Consider the following 17,853-nt stretch of genomic DNA (forward strand, 5'->3'; position numbering starts at 1 on the left):
TACATCAAACAAAAAAGCTTTTACACACCAAAGGACATATAATAACATATACTTATATATATATATATAAATTTAATAGCCAATTTGTATATTGAGTGCTGCTGTACACAGTCATTATTTATCAGCATTTAAAATTCTATTATTTAAGAACTTCTTTACAAAACAGAAACAGACTCACAGACTTAGAGAACAAACTTATGGTTACCGGGGGTGGCGGGGATAGATTGGGAGTTTGGGATCAACACACTGCTATATTTACAACAGATAACCAATAAGGACCTATTGTATAGTACAGGGAATGCTGCTCAATATTCTGCAATAAGCTAAATGGGAAAAAAATTTGAAAAAGCATAGATACATGTGTATGTATAACTGAATCACTTTGCTGTACACCTGAAACTAACACAACATTGTCAATCAACTATGTTCCAATATAAAATAAAAATTAAAAAAATAAAATGTGAAAAAAATAAAATTCTATTATTTGAAAAATGGAAGGATATATTTCCTATAATATTAAATCTTCATTACTCTCATTTCCCCTTCTTTCAATATTATCATTACCACCCTGTGTTTTTAAAGAAGATTCTAGCATCTTGAAAATACTTCATAAATTATCTATCAATATAGATACTCCTAACAGTGAATGTCTTGGGAATAAAAAGAGAGTCATCATTAGTTTATTCATAAAGTTAGACCTCAGGCTAATTTAACAGAGACAGTCAAGGTTAAAGCTAAGATGTGAATAATCAATATCCTCTAATAATTTTGATTAAATGACTTACCCTTTCCAATAATTTTATACATGTCTTGGAGAGTATATTCTGCTTTTTAATATTCATTTTTTTAAAAATTTCCTCAAATTTTTATCACTTGGGTCAATAAACTTAGGAAAACATAGGTGCAAGGTTGGTTTTTTCCAATTTAGTTTTCCTTTTATTTGGTGGTGTTACTCTAGATTTTCTGTTTGACTTCTTCATTTACGTAAACATGAAAATTTACATAGCTAATTTTGACTCCAAAAGATTCTTGATATTCTTTTCCTACGCCTGCTAACATGTATCAAAGGCATACTATGTGAAATTATAATTTTAAGTACATTTGCCAGATATTTGTGGGTTTTGAGACTTTTTTCTTATTAGTAATATGTATATGGCAATCCCCCCGCTTGGTGTCCATATGTTTGTTCTCCACATCTGTGTTTCTATTTCTGCCTTGCAAACCAGTTGATCTGTACCATTTTTCTACATTCTGCATATATGCATTAATACACGATATTTGTTTTTCTCTTTCTGACTTACTTCACTCTGTATAACAGTCTCTAGGTCCACCCATGTCTCTACAAATGTCCCAATTTCGTTTCTTTTTATGGCTAATATTCCATTGTATATATGTACCACATCTTCTTTATCCATTCCTCTGCTGATGGACATTTAGGTTGTTTCCATGACCTGGCTGTTGTAAATAGTGCTGCAGTGAACATTGGAGTGCATGTGTCTTTTTGAATTATGGTTTTCTCTGGTACAAAATCCAGAGATTTTATAAGTAAGATCATGGTGTACTTTTAAGATTTTATCACAATGTAATAAAATAGAGGCATGAAGATCTCTGCAGCTTTGAATTACTAGATGTTTGGTTTTGAGTTTGTCAGTTCAATTTGAATGTTGTTTTTGAGAACTGAGAAAGTGTGCACTTATGAGTGTTTGCGGCTTTCTAATTAAACCAGCTTTATGATCACGTTTCTGATGTCACCTGCAAACAAGATTCTTGCTCACTTTAGGCTCTGATTTTGCTTTGCCCATTTGGGCATCAAAGCATTAACTTTACTGGAATGTCAAAGAAATGCAACAACCAGACTGGACAATGTTCTCAATTCACCTCTGTGCCATCCCCTAGCCAGGCAGCAGACAACATGCGGTAGTAGAGACACATTTTCTTCTGTAAATGGATGTGTCACAAAAATGCTGTCCACTGTTCAGATTTCACTTTTCCCCTATTTAACAGTGTTCTTGTAAGGTATCCAATGGTTTTTTTAAAAAAGGTGAATTCACATCAGTTATATTTACATTGAAAATGAGTGTTTACTAGTTCTAGTTCATGTGGTTGATTTATGTACCTCCCTGTATTGTTTGTATGCAAAGACCCTACTATCTGAAGAAGTAATTTCCGTTTGAAAATTCAGCAAATCGTGCTTTTGCATAGTTTGAATTTGAAAAATCTTTTTTTGATGAATAAATTAAAACCTAGATATTGTCACCAGCGGCAAAATAGTTTTTTTCTAGGTTTTCTAAATTTAGAAATGGGTGCTTTAGGCAAGATGTTCACATGCCTTAAGAAAACATCTCATTTTCAATGGAAGAGAATTTGCTGCAACAAAATCTATGTCAAATGCCAGGGTAAATATAATTTTTTTTGCATTTTGGGTAATCTGTAAACTGCTGAATGCAAAAGACTGAGAACTAGTGAGAGGAGTACATTCTGGGCTTAACCACTTCCCACTCTGCCTCCCTACACACACTCTTTTTCTTCTAAGTTCTTGACATTTATTAGGTTTTTTCATCACTGTGAATTTGCTCATGTTGAACAATGTGTGAAGCAGAAATACAGGCCTTCCTATCTTTTTACATTCAAGTTTTTTCACCAGTTTGAAATCTCTGAAGTATAGTAAATTGGCAGCCACTAACAAAAGTTCTTCACAGATCCTTTACATTCATAGGGCTCTTTTCTGTTATGAATTCTCTGAGGTAGAATAAAAGGTGCATGTTTTTCATGAGTGGGCATTTCTCCATAGCTGACTGCCTCACACATGAAATCAAAATGTATGCCATGGTTTTACATCTGCAAAAACCCCACACACTTGACTTACTTATTTGGAAAGAAAATTCTGTATTTTCATTCTTTTTCTCTGGTCTGTCCTTCACTAATGCTTCCTCATCTTCCTAACCTCTAAATATTCTTGAACTTTTCTCTTCTACCTGAATACGTTTCCCTGATGATTTCATTCAAACTCGTGGCTTCAAACACCAGCTATTTGCTAAAAGCCTGCAATCTGTATCTCCTGTCTGCACTTCTCCCTTAATTTCCAGACTCACGTATTTCTACTTATATATCTAATAAGATCCTCAAACTTAAGATGTCCAAACTGAGCTCCTGGTCAGTCCCACTTTCAAACTTGCTTCTCCCAGTCTTCCTTATCTTAAAAAATAACAACTTCATTCTTCTGGCTGCTCTAGCCAAAATTCTTCCCTCTCTGTTTCTCACTTCCCACATCCAATCCAACCAGCAAACCGGCTTGTTGGCTCCACTTCCAAATACAATCTACAATCTCAGCCCTTCCACTACTACCACTATGGGCCAAGTTCTATGATCTCTTATCTAGATTATTGAAATAGTATCCTAATTAGTTTCTAAACTCCCATTCTTGCTTCCCCAGTCTTACTGTAGAGGTCAGTGGCTCACCACCTCCCAGAGTAAAAGCCAAAGCTCCCATGATAGCTTACAAGACCTTTATGATCTGCTTGCCAAAGAGCTCAATGATGTCATCTCCAACTACTCTCCCCCTTGTTCATTCCACCCCAGCCTCACTGGCCTCTATGCTGTTCCTGGAACACTCTCGGCATATTCCTACTTTATATTAGCTGTTCCGTATGGTTCCCACTTGCAGGTATCCACATACAGTATTCCCACACTTTTATCAGATCTTCAGCCTCATGTCACTCAACAGTGAGGCATTCCTTGGTTACCTTAGCTAAAATTATACTTCCTTGACACTTTCGATCCCCGTTCCCTTTATTTTTCCTTTGTACTTATCACCATCTAGCACAGCATATATTTTACTTATTATTCGCTTATTATCTGCCACTGCTCAACAGAATGCAAGCTCCACCAAGGGAGAGGTTTTTATCTAATTTTCTTTTCACTGCCATTATCTCGAGTGCCTAAAATGGCATTTGGCACATAGTCATCACTCAGTACTTATTCGCTGCATAAATGAATGCTTTTAAAAAATAAAAATCAACAAAAGCCATACAATGTACCATAATAATAGCATATACTGTGAACAGTCATCGATAATCTACCTTTCTAACTATGTAAGAATTTTCTAAAGGGAGAAATCATATCTCTTTTCACTCTTAGGGACTGGCATAAACTGTTACATATATAGCAATTACTCAATTAAATATTTGACAGCAGGAAATTTTGCTTCAAGACAAATCACTGGGAAATAAAAATAGAACAACAGAATAATTATCTAATTCAACACTAGACTGACATGTAAGGAATACTGGCTCTAAAAGTAGTCTTTTTTCTCTCTCATATTTACAGGCCACAGCTCCTAGTGCTAATTTAGGACACCCACCCCAAAAATGATCATGGATGGCCATGAGTCAAGATGGCTGCCAGCCTCGTTGTCAAGGACGGAAAGGGGAGGATTGGCTCTGGACTACACATCTTAGACACCTCATCTTAGTTTGTCTTTTGGACGTGTACTTGGAATGTTTAACAATTTACTACATATTTCTCTTCTATAAAATCATAATAATTATTCAGATTATAATTACACTTCCTCAAAATCAACTGACTTGTGGATCAAAGCATGAATAGTCAAAGGATCCTAGAGAAGTGGCAAAGAGAGTCTTCAACGTAACATTACAAATAATGACAGCAAAGGAGCTGAAAGAAGGTGACTCTGAGCTAGTCCAGTTCACATAGAACTTGTATGTGAAATACAAACAGGCTATAAAATGGTTACACCCAGACAGGTTTCCAATATCACTTAAGCCCACACCTAAACTGGTTTCAACACATGCTAAAGAAGTACAATGGATGAGAGGAAAATTTGATTTTTTCACGTATGACCCCTTGGAGAAAAGTGTTTGCTAACCTGCCTAATATCTAGAAAAGCAACAATGTCACAGGATAAAAAGAGAACGAAAGGATTCAAATTCTGACTAAGAATCTGAGTTTCATCTAGAAAATGAAAAGAAATGAAGGAAAAGGCAAAAACAAATAAACAAAACAAAACCCTGATTTTCAAAAATACAACAAAATCACAAAATTATCCATACTAACAAATATAGAAACAATAAACGATTCTGCTTTATCTACCTACTAAATGTCTATGACTAAGTGTCTAAATTCACTAAGTAAATAATAATAATACCGCAATGCAAAACACCAAAGCAACTCCTACTTTTCAAATTCTTTCATTATTTTATTTAATCTTAATTATGTTCCCTTAAAATTACCTGACTGGTCTAATTATCTAAATATCCATTGGTAAGCACACAAAATACCAAAAAGAATCATTTGGTAGGAAACAGGGAAAGAGCTGCTTTGATACTGACATTAACTCCTTTAGTATATAACAACTCAAGTGGGGTTTTTTGATGTCTCCCTTCTGTTACCCACTACAACCATAGTCCTGAATATAACTTACATGGGCCATATAAAATTAGCTCAGCTAAATTAGCATAATCTGACATTACATTATACAAGACAACACCAGTAGCTGTGTGAACAGGGCACAAACCATTCAATACAAAGTTTCCAACCAAAATGGCTCCCCAGTGACTCTCAGTGCCTCAACAAGATCACCTAGTGTTCTTTCAAAATTTAAAGCCAAGCAGTAAAATCAGAAACAACACATCATCAACTTGCCTACGAGTTTATGGCAACCTGCTAATGCTCAGATAAATTTTCTCTTTGTAAAATAACTTTGCTGCTACTTGGTTACAAAGAATAAAACTTTCTAATGATCTCTATCTCTTGGTTAACATACTGTATTTTAAAGTACTTACTTAAGGGTAAATGCAGGATGTTTTGTTTTATTGTAACACTCAATAACAAGTCCATAAATTACTGGATAAAAAAACTAGGAATTTCTTTCCTTTTACATTAGCTTACCCAGTTTAGCGGCGCCCTCTGGTGGGTACTCAGGAAACTGACCCTCGGAAGGGACACTGACAGTTCTCCTCAGGCATCGCCCTTTGGTGGAATCTGTCTGCTGCTCCTGTCCTCCCTCCACAGGTATCTAGTAAACCAAAAAAGATGAAACTTAATAGTGCCATAACTACCTTCTGATTGAATAACATTTTTATACTGATGAAGGAAGAAGTGTGTAATCATCAGAGCAAAAGAGAAGAAATGTAGAAATTAAGCATACACAATGGTTAAAGTATTACCAACCTCTTTTCAGGAAGCTTTTCTTTAAAAAGAAAAGTGAAAGATCAGGAAAAAGTATGTACAAATCACATTCAAGTGTGTACCTGCTTAAGAAGCTCGGAAGACAAAACAAAACACCCACACGAATAAGATTCTTTTACATCAGAAACTGGTTTACAAGTCCCAACCTTGCCCAGTCTCAATAAGGTAAATGAAGTAAAAGTTGACCAGAAAGATTTCGCTCCAAAATTCTCTTAAAAGAAGGCTTTGTTAGATAAAAGTGGTAAAAATCATCCAAATTTTCTCCAATTTTAAGAGTAAGCACTTAGAGATAGTTAATAAAATACTACACTATTTATACATGTGTTTAGTGTATAGATACTTATTGGTACATAAAATGGCATATTTTCTTCCACAAGTGAGATTTGTTTTTGAAATCCTAAAAAATATTTTTTCTGCCATATTTTTTTTGTTTGTACATGTGTAACATGAACTATGAATGGAACAAAAGATCTCTAATGCTGTTAACTATTTTACAATTTATGCACTGATTATCACTGTAGAGTAATGGGATGGCTCTAAGCTCCCCACCCCCCCACAATTTTGGTAATTCTAAAAGACCAAGTCATCTTACTTTGGGGGTAGAGGGCAAAGACTTTTCACAATGAGATTTTATTAGTAACCTCTATCAGACTTAAGAATAGTATTTGTAATGTCTTAAATAGTTTGGCAAAATATGTCAGGAATTATGTTACCAACGTTGTTGCCCAGAATCATACCCTCACCCCTCCCTCAAATAGAAACTAACTGCCCTTATCTGAGTTTCAGGCTCAATTACAAAAGAAGGAAGCTGCAAACAGAAAAACAAGATCTGGTTAGAGCCAACTAGGCCCAAGATGGCAGAAGACCTGATCTCCAGTGGACCTTGAGCCTCAATGTCCATTCACTGTAGTACATTAGCATGCTAAACGACACACCTACGAGCATAGTGTTAGTTGAAAGTTGCCATGACAACTGGAAAAGTCTATACGAGGACTGAAAAGGGGTGTTGCCTCAGTTCTGGGTCTAACTACACCCTTATTCTCACATACCTTATGAATATTCCTTCTTCTCTTTATTCAATTCTCACCCTTTTACCTGGACCCCTCTATATACATGGTGTCTCTGCCCCAATCAGGTTGAGAAGGTGATTTGCAAACTAAATTCTCACACTTCTCCATACTTTGGCCATTGAATAAACCATGTGCTATTCCAGTCTCAACACCAGTTACTGGCTGTGTGAATCTGAGTGGAAAAAGAACCTCCCTGGCCGCGGCCCGACGGCCTAGGCTAGGACCCTGGTGTGGGTCCAGGCAATCAATTCTGTAACAATTGATCATAGTCTCTAATTCTTATGGCTCCAATATAGACATTTTAAACAAATTTCAATAATAATGACTAGCATTAAGATCTTACTGTGTGCAAGGCTAAGGAATTTACATGTGTTGACACTATGAGGAAGCCATTGTTATTATCCCCTTTTTACAGATAAGGAATAATTTGTTTCTCCAGATGATTATTATGGGCATGTCATCTGATCTAGCAAAACTAGAATAGATACGGGTTTAAATGTACATGTTTTCTGCTTTGCTTCAGTAATCCAACTCCTATGACTGGGGTCTAGGGGATGATACCAAGGGAAGCTTTCTCTGTGTTACTGAGAATCTAAAGAGCAAAATTCTAATGTCTTCATAAGGAATGAAAATTCTCATACTCTTTACAGGACTAAAAATTTCCCATTTCCTCATTACCATAACTATGGTTACTGCTTGCACATTGAGAAAACAATGGAATTAAGAAAAGTAAAATTCTAAAAAATAAGGGGATAGCAAATAATAGCATCAGTAAAGATATTAACTCTTCTAAAAGCTCTCTGTAATATAAAACTTTACGAACAGTAATCTAAGTCATCCACCCCTTTCAGGATGGAAATGATCTCTACTTAAATAATTAAAAGAGTAGCACCAAGAGGTTAAATAACTCCCTCCTAGTAAGAAAGGTAAAAATGTATCCTCTACCTGCCTTAAGAAAGAAGGAGGGTAAATCTGGGGGAAAAAAAAAATTTTGGATCTTTGAACAAACAGATGAACCTAAATAAACTATTTTTGTAATAGTTCCTCCAAAACTCCTATTACCTGAAATAATAAAGGTCTAAGCCATAGAGAAAAAAGGAGTTATTTTTGACATTTTAGGAGGGAATGACCTACAATCTTTTCTGTGGAAATTTATAAAGGCCATATCCAGGAAAAAAGAAATGGTTTCTATTATCACATACTTTGTCTCTATTACATCTAAGAAGAGAATAAACAGAATATATCAAACTTCTTATTTGGACCTAAACTCTGCTCACAATTATATTCTCAGAGTTTCAATGGAGACTCTTCGTTTCCCACTGTCGAAACTTAAAATTTGATGAACGGCTTTATTCACAGTATTGCTCTTAAAGTTTCAGGCATTTTATCTCTGACTCAGACTATAAGGGAGAGTAGTATTTACTTTTATTCTAAACATGCATTTCTTAAGAATCATTTGCTTTTACAACATCACTGATTGCTTCTTACATAAATTATTCTTTTAAAGATATTGATCTGCTTCTTAAAAGTTAGAGATATAATATTTCAGGAATCTTCAAATGAACTAAACTGGAGTTTACAAATCTTAGTATAAAGCCAAAGAAAATCAGTTTTATAATAGTCAATTTAAAAAAACAATTTTGTCCATTCTGATTGTTCTAATTTAGTTTACTAGTTCACATTTACTTGTTTATACTGAATTACTCTAAAAATTGTATATCTTGCAGGTTCTATATCTTGAGAGAAATTTTTCTTTTTCTTTCTTGTTTTTTGTTTGTTTGTTTTTAAACCTCTTTTGCCTTGTATCGTGCTTCTTCTGACCCTTCTTTTTCTTCAGGGAGAATGGTGACCATCACTATCTTTGGCTGCCTATTGTCCAATGCCTGAACTTAGCTGCTATATATATATTTTTGGCCCAGTCTTATTTTGTTTGCAATGGGAGGGCTAGTCTTGGACCAGTTACTCCATCACAGCTGGTGCCAAAAGCCTCTTATTCTCTCTTATCCAAACTACTAATACGGTCTCTTCATTGGTGACATTCTGCCCCTTAAATCTATCATTTACATAGTTACCAGAGTATTTCCAAAATGCAATTATAATCATGTCATTCTGAGGCTTAAAGGCCTTCAGTTGCTCTCCTTTGCAGTGGTTTCCGAAGAAGGGATGGTATGTTTGTGTGTGGATGTGACAAGGGAAGTATCTCTGCTTCAACCAGAGCATAATTCAGAGTTTATCTGTTGTTTAGGGCTTCTGCATAAGCTTTTCTACAAAGAAAGGGTTGTTCTGCTAAAAGAGTGTTTTAAAACTACTATCTTATAGAGTAAGTGCAAGCTCCCTGATATAGTATACCACAATTTTATACCAGATTTTCCACAATCTGGCCACTGTATAAGTATCCAGCTGAGACTCTGCATTCTAGAAACACCAAATTGCTTGCATTTCCCTAACATATTCCCCATGCTGTATGTAGTTCAGTGCCTTTGCTTAGTTTGTTCTCTTAGCCTGAAATATTTTCCCTGACTTTCTTTTCTGTTCTATATCTGCAAGGTAAACTCCTATCCATCCTAAGGCTTAGGACAGGCATTGCCTCTTCCAGGAAGCTTCCCTTCTATCAGTCCCCTAAGGGGAGGTTAAGGTACACCTCCCTGAGGTTCCTCCAATAACAGATCTTTCTCTGGCACTATACTTATACATGGAATCATAATTATTCATTTGTGCAACTAATTCTACCTAAGTTAACAGCTTAACTTACCAATCTCCAAACCTTAAAAAAGATCCAACTCACAAATGAATAAATGAATACTTGATAGGCAGAGATGGGGGCCATTTTAGGCAAAGGGAAAAAGCATAACATCAGCCAAGAAGGTGGTAAGCATACTATTTTTTTTACTTTATTTGGAACCAGGAGCAGGTCAATTTAACTAGAGCCCCTTAAGGGGGAGGAGTGGGAGAGAACACCAAAATATATTATAACCACATGGGAGAGCTTTAATACCAGGCCATGCATAATTCAGGAAGCACTGGGAAAACATTCAAGTTTTTAGATCAGAGGAATAGTAGTCTCTTAATTGGTCTGTCTCTTTCCTATCTTTCCTTCTTCCAATACATCCTAGAGATTAATATTCATAACACATAACTTGGATCCCCTTCCTTTCTTAAGCTTCCTTTGGTAACTGCCCATTGCCAATAGCATCTTAATGACACAGACTGCAGTTCTTTGGAATAAATGGATTTCTTTCTTTTATTCTATCCAGTTTACTTGTGCTATTTATCAAATGCCATTTTAAAATTATTTGTCCTAGTCCCACAACTAAATTTGGTACTGGGGAGAGGGGAAAGAATTGTGTCTTATTCTTTGTAACTCCTAACAGTGAATTCTCATATAGGGGCACACTATATATCTGCTGAGTAACTTGAAAGTAGTTCTGAATGAAACATGCCACGGGTAGTTTACCCCAGGATAAATAACACTTGATTTTAAGCTGTTTGCACAAAGCCTAACTGTTATTTTCGTCAATATATCTGAGTGTAAATACTGCTTTTCAAAAGTAAGAAAAATATTTTAAAATACTTTGAAACTGCATTATTACTACCTTGCTGCTTTTACACTGGCATCCAGCTTTTAAAATTCCAAATATAGAAACAGAGTCTGAATGAAAAAAAAAAGGAGCCACATTTACCATTTTTAATGCCTTGTTATTTGCCAAAAGAAAGAAACTCACAAATGCAGCTTTCTTTTGTATTTCTATACTGGCTGCACCCTGGTGGGTTCATGACTGTCTTCTCTAAAATGTTCCTCAACTCCTTAATTCTTGCAAGCAAAATGGAATTCAAATGGCCTCCTACGTCCTCTTTGAACCCAGGATGGTGCCAAGCCAGCTGGGGCCTATCCTGGCATCTAGGCAGGGAAGTATATTTCATGACACATAAGCAATGTCTATTTGGCACAATTTGCACGAAGCAATTTACTGAATCAGTGAATCATTTCTCAAGGTGATACTCCTGAAAGACTTCTCTTTCAGTATTCTGCCCAGATCCACTCTTCTGTTACATTCCCAATTTGGTAACTGGTGTATTTAACACTCTTCCCATGTACATTGCCCAAGCAGACTTTTTCCCATTTCTGACAGGAAATATGCAGAGTTAAGAGAGAGCATTAAAAGATCCCACACACTAAACACATGAGTGATACTAGACTAATATAATCCTCCCACAATCCAACAGTGGCTGGCTAAGGATTCAGTTTAAAACCTTACAGAACCCTCTTAACTGATCTTATTAACACAGAAATAAACACCCCCGTGATAAGCTGATTAAGGTTTAAAACAGCCTTTTAAGATAATTTTAGCAGGAAATTCCTTAAACTCCTTGTTACAAGGAATTCTAAAGTGTTCGATGCAAAACTCCAAGGATAAGAATTATATTCTTCATGATAGTGTGTGTGAAAGGTAAAAAGAGTGACAGTATATTCTGGTCCTTCGATACACACACACACACACACACACACACACAAGATTTCTCATCTTCTCTTATCATGAAATTAACAGAATATTAAATAAAATTCAAGTAGCAGGTATAACAATGCTTTAACATTTTCTTATCCTAGAGATTTAATCCAGTTTTACCAACTTAATAATGATAGAACATACCTGTCTCAGGGCATTAAACTGCTTTTGTAAACTTCTCGCCCTTTACCTGGTCTATTGCACTAATGTAACTCATCTATTTCCTTCCAATCCCTTTCACTCATCTTTTCCATGTGATCAACAGAGTTACTTTTCTAAGAAGCAAATGTGATGATGTCATTGCCCTTTTAAATACCTTTCCATGGTCCAAATCATTTCCACAACAAAGTCCAAATTCCTGAGCATGGCCTTTAAGGCACTTCATTATTCAGCTCTTGCCAGCTATCATTTTTTCTCTTGCAAATTATATTCCAAGAATTCTGAACATTTTGCAGATTGCCAAAGAGATATAAGATGTTTCCTGACTTTATATCTTTACATATACATGGAATATCCTTCTCTTCTTTTCCTTAAGAGACCTCTAGGACAATGTTAAATGTACCAACATTCACATTATAGGGGTCCCAGAAGGAGGAGAGAGAGAGAAAGGACCTGAGAAAATATTGGAAGAGATTAGAGTTGAAAACTTCCCTAACATGGGAAAGGAAATAGCTACCCAAGTCCAGGAAGCACAGAGAGTCCCAGGCAGGATAAACTCAAGGAAAAACATGCCAAGACATATAGCAGTCAAATTGACAAAAATTAAAGACAGAGAAATGTTATTAAAAGCAACAAGGAAAAAACAACAAATAACATACAAGGGAACTCCCATCAGGTTAACAGCTGATTTCTCAGCAGAAACTGCAAGCCAGAAGGGAATGACATGATATATTTCAAGTGATGACAGAGAAGAACCTACAACCAAGAATACTCTATCCAGCAAGGATCTCATTCAGATTTGATGGAGAAATCAAAAGCTTTACAGACAAGCAACAGCTAAGAGAATTCAGCACCACCAAACCAGCCCTACAACAAATGCTAAAGGAACTTCTCTAAGCGGGAAACATAAGAGAAGAAAAGGACCTACAGAAACAACAGAACAATTAAGAAAATGGTAATAGGAACATACATATGGATAATTTCCTTGAATGTAAATGGACTAAATGCCCCAACCAAAAGACACAGACTGGCTGAATGGATACAAAAACAAGACCCATATATATGCTGTCTCCAAGAGACCCACTTCAGATCTAGGGACACATACAGACTGAAAGTGAGGGGATGAAAAAAGATATTCCATGCAAATGGAAATCAAAAGAAAGCTGGAGTAGCAATACTCATATCAGATAAAAGAGACTTTAAAATAAAAAAATGTTACAAGAGACAAGAAAGGACACTACATAAAGCTCAAGGGAATCAATCCAAGAACATATAACAATTGTAAATATATATGCACCCAATATAGGAGCACCTCAATACATAAGGCAAATGCTAACAACTATGAAAGAGGAAATCAACAACATAGTGGGGGACTTTAACACCCCACTTACACCAATGGGCAGATCATCCATACAGAAAATTATTAAGGAAACACAAGCTATAAATGACATAATAAATCAGCTTGATTTAACAGATATCTATAGGACATTACATCCAAAAACAGGAGATTACACATTCTTCTCAAGTGCACATGGAACATTCTCCAGGATAGATCACATTTTGGGTCATAAATCAAGCCTTGGTAAATTCAAGAAAATTGAAATCATATCAAGCATCTTTTCTGACCACAACACTATGAGATTAGCAATCAATTACTGGAAAAAAACTGTAAAAAACACAAACACATGGAGGCTAAACAATACACTACTAAATAACCAAGAGATCACTGAAGAAATCAAAGAGGAAATCAAAAAATACCTAGAGACAAATAATGAAAACACAGCAATCCAAAACCTATGGGATGCAGCAAAGGCAGTTCTAAGAGGAAAGTTTATAGCAATACAATCCTACCTCAAGAAACAAGAAAAATCCCAAATAAACAATCTAAACTTACACCTAAAGAAACTAGAGAAAGAAGAGCAAATAAAACCCAAAGTTAGCAGACAAACTGGGACATTTGTAGACATGGATGGACACAGAGACTGTCATACAGAGTGAAATGAGTCAGAAAGAGAAAAACAAATATCGTATATTAACACATATATGTGGACTATAGAAAAATGGTTCAAATCAACAGGTTTGCAAGGCAGAAATAGAGACACAGATGTAGAGAACAAACACATGGACACCAAGTGGGGAAAGCGGGGAGGGTTGGGGGGGAATGAATTGGGAGATTGGGATACCAAATTGTACACTCTAAATATATGCTGTTTATTGCCTGTTAACTGTATCTCAAGAAAAGTTCTTAAAAAGCAAAAAAAAAAAAAAAAAGATAACCCACCCCAGGCAATAGTTTACTTAATCTTTTCTCTTATGTTAATATCACAATCTTTTTAAAAAAATTATATTGAGGTGAAATTCATGTAACATAAAATTAACCACTGTAAAGTGAATAATTCAGTGACATTTAGTACATTCATGATGTTGTGCAACCACCACCTCTATATCTAGTTCCAAACAATTTTAACTTTTACTTTACCTCAATGTGTTCTCAACAAAATTGCATCTTTGCAACCACAATACTGCACACATAATACAAACTCAATAAATAAAGATGGAATTACATATTCAACAACAGAAAAACATGGATTATTTTTCTCCTCTTTTATTATCTAGTCTTAGAAAAAAATATGTGATTACACCTCTTGTTGTGGGAAGACGCATCACATAAAAAAGAAAAGATAAAAGGTTCATCTCCCCTCAAACTTAAATTTAAAAAATCGATATTCAGGAATCAAAGTTTATAATTTGGCTTTTTCAAAATTTATTCATCAAATATTTGTTGAGAATTTACTTACGTGTCAGGAATTGTTCCAAGCACTGAGGGATACAGCACTGAACAAAACAGACAAAATTCCTGCCTTAAAAGCTTATATAAGAGAAAAGAGGCAATAAACATAAAAAAGAAATTACATAGCATTTTAGAAAGTGGTAAATGCTATAGGGGAAAAAATAGAGCCAGGTAATTAGATCAGAAGTTCTGAATGGAGAAACAGGGAGGGGTCACAATTTTAAATAAGTTGGTAAGAGTAGGCCTTATTGAACAGGTGATATGCAAGCAAAGAGATGAGGGAGGTGAGAAAGTGAGTCATGCAAATATCTGAGGGAAAGGCCAAGGCTAAGGTCTTGAGGCAGGAACATGCCTGATGTACTTAAAACAGTGACAAAGCCATATCCAAGTAGAGGGGTATGATGCGCAGGTGGATATGAGTCTAGAGAAACGGGATGTATAGACTTGAGATAAAAAATTAAGATCATCAGCTATAGAAGGTATTTGAACTCATAAGACTGGATGAGATCCCTGAAGAAGTGAGGTCCACGGATTGAAATCTGTAGCACTTCCCTGTTGAGATTTGGAGAGTAGAAGAGAAATCTGCAAAGATGACTCAGAAGGAACTGCCAGAGAGACAGGAGGAAAACTAAGAGAGCACAGTGCCATGGAAGCCAAGTGAAGAAAGTGGTTCTAGGAGACGGAATGAGTGATCAACTGCATTAAATGCCACTATCAGATTAAGTACAAAAAGAAGTGAGAATTGACCACTGAATTTAGCAATGTGGAGGTCACCAGTGAGCTTAACAAGAGCAATTTTCACAAAGTGGTATAGGTCAGAGTATGAATGAAGCAGGTTTAAGAGAGAACGAGAGGAGAAGAATTTAGAGACAACGAGTTTAGAAGTTTCGAGAAATTTTGCTGGTAAGGGAGGCAGAGAAAGGGGTGGTAACTGGAGGTAGAAGTGAGATTAACAGGCTTATTTTTTCTTTTAAGATGGGAGAAATAATAGCATGCTGATAAGAATGATCTAGCAGAGAGCGAAGAGTTGAAGATGTAAATGAGGTAAGGGAGAATTGCTGGTGATACCTCCTTGAATAAGTAAGAGCAGGCATAAGGGGAAGGGCTTACAGTAGGATTGTGGGCAATCCAACCACAGTGAAAAGAAGGAAATCAGGGTATAAGGAAACAGTTGCTGGTGGATGGGTAGACATGGTAACAGAGTTCTCTTTTGAGTAGCTGAATTTTCTCAGCATAATGAGCAGCGACGTAATCAGCTGTAAGTGAGGGTAACAGAGAAGGAATTAGAAGAGGAAGCGTGAAAAAAATCATCTTAGAGGGACTTCTCTGGTGGCACAGTCATTAAGAATCCGCCTGCCAATGCAGGGGACACGGGTTCGAGCCCTGGGCAGGGAAGATCCCACATGCCACGGAGCAACTAAGCCCATGTGCCACAACTATTGAGCCTGTGCTCTAGAGCCCACAAGCCACAACTACTGAGGCCGTGTGCCTAGAGTCTGTGCTCCACAACAAGAGAAGCCACCGCAATGAGAAGCCCACGCACCGCAACAAAGAGTAGCACCTGCTCTCAACAACTAGATAGAGCCCGTGTGCAGCAGTGAAGACCCAATGCAGCCAAGTAATTAATTACTTAAAAAATCATCTTAGAAATCATTCTGGATTGTGCTACTTAAAGTGTGGTCCAAGGTCCTGTGCTATTCGGCAAATTGTTTGTTAACGGTTCACAATAAACAATTTAGCAACACAGAAATTGAGAGGAAGTGTGCCTGGTGTGATCAGTGGATTCATCTCATTGTACAGCACACTCTCCATGAACATGTACAATTTTTGTAATTCTATTCCATTTTTTCCTATTTTATGACTATTATTGAACTGTAATTTCATTTTTGTTCAACCTAATAAAAATTTGGACTTAGAGTTTTGTCTTTTTAAAACTTCATTTTCCTTCACAATTCATATTATTGTATTTTATTGTTTATGATGAGGTAAAGAAAAAATTGGTCCCTCACCACACACAGATTGAGAAGCACTAGTCCAGGAGAGCTGCACAGTAACTGGACTAGGAAATGTTTTGTGATTACCAAGCAGCATTAGAGGCTCACATGAGATTTGCAGCCATTAGTTTAAAGACTGTCAGCATGTGGAGTGATTTTCTCCAGACACATTATGCTGCATGCAAGCAGGGCAGGATAGATAAGGAGCAAGATTTAACTGACCTGTCACACTGCCACGTGAGTATGATGATGCAAAAAGGGCAAGGAGGGGCTTCCCTGGTGGTGCAGTGGGTAAGCATCTGCCTGCCAATGCAGGGGACACAGGTTCGATCCCTGCTCGAGGAAGATCCCACATGCCATGGAGCAACTAAGCCCGTGTGCCACAACTACTGAGCCTGTGCTGTAGAGCCCGTGAGCCACAACTATTGAGCCTGTCTGCCACAACTACTGAAGCCCACTCACCTAGAGCCTGTGCTCCGCAAAAAGAGAAGCCACGGCAATGAGGAGCCTGCACACCACAATGAAGAGTAGCCCCCACTCGCCATAATAGAGAAAGTACCTGTGTGGCAACGAAGACCCAATGCAGTCAATAAATAAATAAATAAATAAATAAATTTTTAAATGGGGGGGCAAGGAAATCGTATGCAAAGATTAAAAGGACTAATCATGGAATTCAAGCTGGGAGAAGGGGAAGAGAGGATATCAGAGATATGAGGGGCAGAAAAGGTGAAAGGATCAACGGCCCACAGGTCCCAAAGGATTGAAAAACTGTTGGGAAAAGGGATGAGCTAGAAAGATAGCAGGTGATGGTCAGACAGTAAGATGCACACACTTGAGACTATGAAGAAGTTGTAGCAATGGCGTAGGGTAGAGGAAAAGATTCTTGGAGGAGAGGAGTTCGAGAAACTTAGAGCCAGTGTGTTGGAAGAATCATCTCTGCAGATACTGGAACCCTCGCAAGTCAAGGCTGGAGCAGTGCTGGAGATAATGATAACGAGCCCGGAGCTAAAATCAACAAGAAGTGAGGAGAAATGGTGGCGGGGGCGGGGAGGGAGGGAAGCTGGAAGATGACTACAACATGGGACTCAGAGTTTGGGCTTTATAGGGAAAATGAGGGAGAACAAACA

The 17,853-nt window shown here is 36.8% G+C and overlaps 1 protein-coding gene across 7 annotated transcripts in view; it reads right to left on the reverse strand.

Annotated features, from left to right (window-relative positions):
• Positions 1 to 17,853, reverse strand: part of RASAL2 (RAS protein activator like 2) — a 367,842-nt gene that overhangs the window by 163,235 nt on the left and 186,754 nt on the right. For all 7 annotated transcript variants that reach the window (XM_057729587.1, XM_057729589.1, XM_057729588.1 and 4 more), the window contains exon 3: positions 5,908 to 6,034. In XM_057729587.1, coding sequence (XP_057585570.1) covers positions 5,908 to 6,034 — 127 coding nt within the window. The remainder of the gene's footprint in view (positions 1 to 5,907; positions 6,035 to 17,853) is intronic.

Source organism: Hippopotamus amphibius, chromosome 3 (assembly GCF_030028045.1).
Source record: "Hippopotamus amphibius kiboko isolate mHipAmp2 chromosome 3, mHipAmp2.hap2, whole genome shotgun sequence".
Taxonomy (NCBI): Eukaryota; Metazoa; Chordata; class Mammalia; order Artiodactyla; family Hippopotamidae; genus Hippopotamus; species Hippopotamus amphibius.